Source organism: Phoxinus phoxinus, assembly GCF_949152265.1.
Source record: "Phoxinus phoxinus genome assembly, chromosome: 5".
NCBI lineage: Eukaryota > Metazoa > Chordata > Actinopteri > Cypriniformes > Leuciscidae > Phoxinus > Phoxinus phoxinus.
The window spans coordinates 38,309,271-38,317,279 of NC_136880.1; the positions used below are offsets into that span (position 1 = coordinate 38,309,271).

The window sequence follows — 8,009 nt, forward strand, 5'->3', positions numbered from 1 at the left end:
TCACCACTGGGAGCGATGATCTCTGTCAACCCATGAATCATGAGCAGTCACTGAGAACCAGTGAACAAGTGTCTGTGGGTTTTACCTGATCTCTGATCAGTTTTATACATTTGTAGACATTTTAATTAGACATTAGTATAAAATGAGTAATGGTAGTTAGAGTCTTATTGGCCTGTTTAGCAGAGCCATTCATTGAACAAACAAAACAAACCCTGACAATTGATGAAATAGCATCTATACACTTGATAATCTTATAAGATGATTAGATCATTCCAATTGAAATATTTTACTATCAATACATTTTTTTGCAATAGATTTGTAAAAATGTGTTTTTGTGCATGTTTGGCCCGGGGTTTTGTTGTATTTACACTGTTCTGACCTCTAGGGGTCACCATGGAGACGAGTGTCGGATTGTTTCGAAGCCTCGACACAATTCGCTCCGTGCACAAAATGGCGACCGTTGACGTTCGAACCCTGAGTGTGCGGTACAGTACTTCCGGTGATCTGAGCAAGAGATAACAGCGACCGAGTTCCATTACTAGAGAGATAATTTTTCACAATGAGTGTTTTTAAGATTCAAGAGAGGCGACTTGCCTTTCGGAGGGTGACAGCCTCAGCACTTCATTGTTGTGTGCCGTTATAGCCTATGTACCGTTTCGTCACATTACAACAACAAAGTAAGCTTTCATGCATTCCCTGTTGACACTGCGGTATGGGTGGATGCAGAAGATCCAGGGGGGATGACTTCAACCCGACCAAATTTTTAAATGCATATCATTTTCTGTGTATTTCACCTGTGAGTTTCTATGCTTTCTATTACTGCATTTATTTTGTGCAAATGAGATGAGTAAAGAGCATCTGTTTCATAAATCATTATCTGTCTGGTGTTTTTAAGCAGCGCATACAGTATTTTACTACGTGTAAAATATACACAAACTTATAGTACATTTTTGTGGTAACGTTACCTAGAGTTAAAAATGTAAATGTAAAATATGTGATGATAATATTGATCGAGTAAGTGAAAATATATACGCAGAATTGAGAAAATAGTATTTATGGAGATAAATTGTAGCCTATCACAGGGCAAACGTGTGAATGTTCACGGGGTATTTTATTTAACAACTCTAATCGTAGTTGTAACTATATTTACAGCTGGCATAATTGTCATTGCGTATGCACCGGGCATAATACGAAACTGGAAGTGTCTAACCGCACACTCGCTGTTCAGAAATCCAAAATGGCGGCCACGTGCAACTAGTCCATACCATAGACAGTATATAAACTGGACACAGCGACCCCATAGGTTTCAACGGAGAGAAATGAAGTCAATTAGAAGCACTCACTTCCTGATCGCAAGGCGAACTGCGCAGGCTCAAACTGAGCTTGACGACGTAGATGTGACGTGAGCAACCTGTAGGTCTTCTAGTAGCTGTGCCGAGAAAAATCTGAATCATTCCCTTACGAATCTCGCAGAGACGGAGAGCGTGGGTATTAGCTGTACATGAGCTAGCAACGGGAGCAACTTTATCACTCTCTATGGGCTTCTCCCTTGACTTTATGCCTCCACGTCCTCCCGATTGCTTGCGAGCTTCTCTGCCTGTCCATACGGTAATTTTTCGACTTGTGCGACAGAGTCGTTAGCCTATTTTTACAAAAACTGCTTCTACGGGGCCATAACGTAAGATACAAGGTAATGGAGCCTTTTATACATTTTCGTGTTTCTTTAGAAATAAACAATGGACAAACGGTGTCTTTAAACGCCTCAGATGTAAAGTTATTCGCTGTCAAAGTGACGCCAAAATGAATGGGAGTCAATGGAATGCTAACAGCAGGTGGGGGTCCGCTAGCCAATGGCGGCGCCCAGGTCGGCTTCAATGTCTTTCGGAACACTGCCCCCCTGGTCCATACGGCACATTTGCATCAATTGTTTCAGTGTTTCACGAAGCCTCGATCTGCCCACCCCTATGTAAGACCATTGTAATGATATCCACTGAAGGCGAGCTTGTTGAGAACCCAAGTGCAGTTTATTTACAAAATCGTGATCAAACAGAGGTTACACTAAACAATATTTGACAAGGACACATGGCAAACATGAGGGCTTAAATACACAAGGACTAATGACAAGACACCTGTGAACAATGACAAAATGAATCAATGACAACATGACAACACAGAACACATGGCAGGATCACATGACTAGAACAGGGGATCACATGACAGACATGAAACAAGAGCATAAAACAAAACCAAAACACCACAAGATGTTACAACCATATAGTATAATATGTTTTTTTAAATAATGAATATATTACTACAACTACTATCCTATTCCAAGATCATCTAAACAATATAATTCAGAGTTTTTCTTAATATTCTTTGAATCTGTTTTAAAGTTTACTTTAAAGAAGCACATTGATGATTACGGTCTATTGCATTTATTATTTGAATTGGCCGTACGGTTGATCTCCTGATGAAACACCTCTTCACCTTCCCCTTTTATCCAGCTTATTTTGCTGTCACTGTCCAGCCCCATGATCTTCAGCTTTTCACTGATCTGGAAGACCAGCAAAAAAAGAAAACATCAACAGCAGCAACAACATTGATGCTATGAAAGATGGTTGGTTGGCTGTAATGTATTCTTAAAACGTTTCACTCAGTAAATAGAAATTGTGTTGTCGAACCATATGACCATGAAAATGAACACCATGTTTAGGCCAGATACAAACCTGATTCAGAATGGCAGTCTGTAGTGAAGGATCATTCAATGTGCATTTTCCGTTACAGGACAATTTCAGTCTGATGATCTGCTTTTTAATTAACATTTCATCTAGAGAAATACAGCGTTGAAGTCATCCTCAACATAGAACATACATCAATAAATGAAAACTTGTTTGAATCATTTGATTCTGTTTACATGGAAAAACTCACCTCCATGGCAGATAAAAGGATGCTTTAGATCACAGCTGTATTGAGCCCATTTCCCAGAATTGGTTGTTGAGATGCTGACACAGTCACCAGATCCTGAAGTCTGGGATGGTTGACCTTCTGCCCAGTTTCTGAAACCGCTCCTTCAGATTCCACCGCTCAGACCATTCCCAAGAGTCCAGGAACAGACCAATCCAGAGCGATGATTCATTATTACTGATCAGATTCTGCTGCTCTGCGCTGCTGATACTCGCCAAGTCAGTGTGGTGTTGTCTGCAGTAACTCTGAGCATCTCTCCATGTCATAGCAGTCTCGGTGATGATAAAACCAGTGCTGTCTGTTCAGAAACACCAGATAAAGACCAGCCCTTAGTCTAGGATCAGCTAACGTGTGGGGAAAAGTGAGCCAGATTTGAAGACTCACCATTGAAACACACAACTGGGAGAACGGTGCTGCAGCTCTCACCGTACCAGCTTCCATTAAAACTCCTCACACACCCCCCATCACCATTTGGTTCTCCTGGATTCCAGTTACTGTACTGGGGCAGTGAGCCCATAGACCAGACCCAGCGATACTCTGTTCCATTGTGGAGACCTATCCATACTGAACCACGGTATCCAGCATCCACTGTATTTACCAGCAAACTCACGTCACTCATGGTGTCAGCAGTGGCCAGATCAGTGAATCTCGCTCTGCAGTAACTCTGGGCATCTTGCCATGTCTTGCTATCATTCACATAGTGGAAAGAGCGGGAAGGAGACTTGGGCCCTTTAGCAAATGGAAATGAGGAACATGACTAAAAATCAGGGTAAAAAAACATTAAATCTTCCTAAGAAAAAAGCATGCTGAATTGCATTGCTGAATTGAATGAATCACATAGAAAATCGCATTAAGGGTGTAATTCATAGGCTGCATTTCAACCAGTGAATTTTACCTGCTGAAAAATAAAACGATTGAATATTGTCGAACAGAATTATTGAAGAAGCATATAATTAAATATTTCATAAATAAAATATGTGGCTGTTAGGGCTGGTGCAATTTTATGTCTGTATGTTTATTTTTCCTCTATCTTGTTTGCTTTTACTTTCACTTTCTTAGCCCTGCGCCATTGGTTCTACTCCATCAATTATTGTTGGATGCGACGACATAACCACTTCTTTCCCAATCGGTGGTAATTTGACTACTGGTAGCCTTTGACTAAGTATAGTGTGGGTAAAACCCTCATATTGTATTTTCACATATGTCCTGTGTTACCTAACCAATTCCACATATACATGTATACGACGGGGAGGGAAGGTAAGAATATCACGTGATATACATTGTGCATCCCGCAGTCAGAAATGGTATGTATTATAAGAGGTGCGCATCACTCGTGGTATTTTTGTTTTTAATTTAGTGAGTGTAGTTCATATTAGGGTATCTTTGGATACTGAAGATTTTTTTTATTTTTTTTCTCTTTTCTTTGATTGAAGCCCATGCTGCTTCTTTCCCCCGTCTGGGGTTTCTTTATTCTTGGTTGGAAATAATTACTGTGAGTTGGTGTAGTTTTCCTCCACTGCAATAATTTTGTATTAATATTGAAAAAAAAAAAAAAAAAAACGTATTTGCCTTTAGCACTTAGTTTCAGTTGCTAACTTTGACGTCACACTGAAGTCAGACCCGACAGTAAAAAAAATGTTTTATACACCTTTATAATAATCAGGGGACGTAAGAGTGGTAAATGAATCAAAAAATTCAGTGAATATACTAACACATACTATTATTTCTGATGCAGAGATTCAAGTTATTCGACTGAATAAAACAATAAAACCATAAAAGAATAAAAGAATATGACACAGAAATGCAATAAACCATTTTCAAAAAAAAAAAAAAATGCATTATAGCTGTACTCTCACTGTATGCTGTATGATGCATAAGTGAGCGAGTTTGCATCCACAATCTTATACAATTATAATCAATAACCCAAGGTCATGAAAAATCTGTAAATATTATTTTTGGGGGTTAAAGGTCATGGACTGTTTAAAAGGACCTATTATGCCACTTTTTAAAGTCTTTTTTTTTTTTTTTTTTTTTTTGAGGTCTACTTGAATAGGTTTTCAGTGTGAAGTGTTCATTCCTGGAAGAAAAATCAAAAGGTGTTTCAGGGAGTGCAGAAACAGTTCTTACTGATTTTTCACGCTCAAACAGCAACATTTAATTTAAGCAAAATCTTATAGATTTTTGCCCATTACCCAAACTGTACTGCATGGAAATAACTTTACCTGAAAAATGCATGAAAATACAGTTTCTTGTATTGTCAGTTTTTGATAGTAATGTTATGCATAGAAACACATTTAAGGAATGCACAATGCTTCAAATGACAGAACAGACACAACAATCATTCTGTCTAACGTGATCTGATTTGTCAAAAAGAAAAGAAAAGATAAACTCACCTCCATAGCAGATAAAAGGACGCTGTAGATCACAGCTGTATTGAGCCCATTTTCCAGAATTGGTTCTTGACATGCCGACACAGTCACCAGATCCTGAACTCTGGGATGGTTGACCTTCTGCCCAGTTTCTAAAGAAGAGGCTCCATTTATCAGACCATTCCCAATAGTCCTGGAACAGACCAATCCAGACCCATGCATTAAATGAAACAGCACTCTTTATCTGGTTTAGTTCCTCAGAGTTGTGGATGGCAGGCAGATCTGAGTACATCTGTCTGCAGTAGCTCTGAGCATCTGACCATTTCTTATTAATCTTAACCCAAACGTATCCAGTGCTTTCTATCAGGAAAAGCAAAATAAGAATAAGGTCACAACTCTTCTCAGCTAAACTGAATATTATTTTGTTAAGTTACAAACTCACTGTATACACTTATAACTCACCATTGTAGCACATAAAGTGAATCCCAGTTGAGCACGAGAAACTGATCCAAACTCCATAAGCTAAATAGCCACATTCATTTTGATTTTTTGGTTCTCCAGCACTCCACACACTGTACTGTGCGAGTGTGTTTTCTCCTGTAGACCAAGCCCAGCGTTTCTGTGTCCCTCTCTTCAGTCCAATCCACACTGACCCACTGTATCCAGCATCCACTATATTCACCAGCCTATTCACATCATCCATGGTGTCTACAGTAGCCAGGTCAGTGTACTTCTCTCTGCAGTAACTCTGAGCCTCTGGCCACGACATTCTCACATTTATATAGTTGTACTGACGAGAAACACCAGAAGTAGTCCTCAAGAGCCCTGCAAAAGTGATTTTTTTTATACAGATTGCACATTCACTTGTCCTTGTAAAACATCTTACAAATATAACACCAACCTGACAGCAGGAGCAGCAAAAGCAGACTCTCGTCCATGACTGCTCACACAGATCCTGTTGTTTATCACCAACGTGTGCTGATGTATTCTAATAAGAGATTTTCAAACACATTTTCTGTCACAGTAAATGTCTAAAAAAAATTCAGTGTGACTTACTTTGTCAATAAATGGACCCCACATTAAACATTACATCGCATCAAGAAAGCACAGAATCAGCTACAGAAAACTCTACAGCCCTCATTCACAGAATCCTACACATTTCCTAGTCTCAGCATCAGACAGCATGACACACTCACTTTATTGATGTTTTTTGTGATGACAAGAAAAGCAATTTTCATATTCAAATACTGTAGCTAATTTTCATTGAAGATGTGTCCACATTGCAACACATTCGTTGTCAAAACTTCATTTACCAAAGTGAACAAAACAAAAACAAAAGTAAACAATACATCAAAATGCACTATTCAAAAAAAAAAAAACTCCTTAAATTGTAAAACAAAATCTTCAGAACAGAAACCTAAAACACACTCCCCTTATACATTTCCATCATATATCAACTGTGTGTCCATTTCTGAGTCCTTTGAGCCGCTATACATTAAACTCTCTCCCTTCCTTCAAATCCACACCAACTACTAACATTAACCCCGTTGCCAGATCTCACCAGAAAAATAAGCAAGCTTAATAAAACAAGCACAAAATAAGCAACTTGTCTTGGTGTTTTGTTTTTATTTTCACCTCTTTTTGGAGCGTGACAACTGTGATCAATAGATACTCAACAAGGTTTTAAACTTTTTTAAAATAATTAATAAATAGCCATGTCTGAGTTAAGCCATGGAATAGTCTGGTGGGTAGAAGCTCTAGCTTTTATTTTTCCTATAGTATACAAGATTTCTAAACTAAATGCTTTTAAAACTGCAAGTAAACAATTAAATATATATAAAAATAAAAAATAAACTCAAGGGAAATGGCACCTGAACGCACCAAATTACAGTTTTATAAAAACTAATGAAATTATATTTACTCCTATTAAAACATCATAAGATGAGGTGGTTCCGTCTGCACCATAACGCGTTATATTCTCTGAAAGCAAAAGTCTAAAATGTTTACTTGTTTGTATTGAATTAAATGTTTTTGCCCACAAGCAGGTCAAACACATTAAAATTATATGCTGGTTTTTGTGATGACAAGTAGGCTACTTTCCATATTCAAATATCTAATTTTCAATGAAAAACATTTTGGATGTTGTCATGATCATGTTCTCTTTTGTTGAGTTTCTGTTGGTTACGGTATGTGCCTGATTTCCCAGTATGCTACTCATTAATTGGTTTTAAAATAAAATAAAAAGCCTGCGTTTCATTCTTTTCCTTGTTCCTGTTTCTATCGTCTATGTTCATTTTGTGTGTGTGTGTGATTATTCCCCTAAGATCTCCTGTATTCTTTTTGGATTTATTAAAAGGACTATTTAGTTGGAATCATTTTTGTTGTGCGCTTCACTTCAGCCACAGCGATGTGACACATGTATTATGTCTTTACGATACTTTGACATCAAAATTAATCAAAACATGTAGCCTAGGTGAGGTAAAAATGGAAATAAATCACTTGGTATCAAAGTGTGGAGACAAAGTTAAAATGTGCAGATGATTATTAAACTCATAAAGAAGCCTCGCCCGCTTTGATTGAATCACAACTCTATCATCTTGTTTGGCTTAGCATCATGCACTCTAATGTTGCATTCCCATTTTTTCCAAAATGTTGGAAAATTTAATCCCAGTATCT

At 38.0% G+C, this 8,009-nt stretch overlaps 1 protein-coding gene across 2 annotated transcripts; it reads right to left on the reverse strand.

Annotated features, from left to right (window-relative positions):
• Positions 1-2,007: 2,007 nt before the first annotated feature.
• On the reverse strand, positions 2,008-6,551 carry LOC306998843 (macrophage mannose receptor 1-like). 2 transcript variants are annotated; one of them, XR_013797680.1, is made up of 7 exons: positions 6,235-6,551; positions 5,796-6,158; positions 5,358-5,693; positions 3,349-3,693; positions 2,929-3,262; positions 2,727-2,827; positions 2,008-2,554 (listed from the first exon to the last, which is right to left on the reverse strand). XR_013797680.1 is itself a non-coding variant. In XM_079613191.1 (5 exons), the coding sequence occupies exons 1-5, from the start codon at positions 6,269-6,271 to the stop codon at positions 3,012-3,014; spliced, it is 1,332 nt and encodes a 443-aa protein (XP_079469317.1). In that variant the 5' UTR covers positions 6,272-6,344; the 3' UTR covers positions 2,893-3,011. The 2 variants fall into 2 exon arrangements, 1 of the variants encoding a protein (XP_079469317.1); XM_079613191.1 differs by lacking the exons at positions 2,008-2,554; positions 2,727-2,827 and having other exon boundaries at positions 2,893-3,262; positions 6,235-6,344.
• Between the last annotated feature and the right edge of the window lie 1,458 nt (positions 6,552-8,009).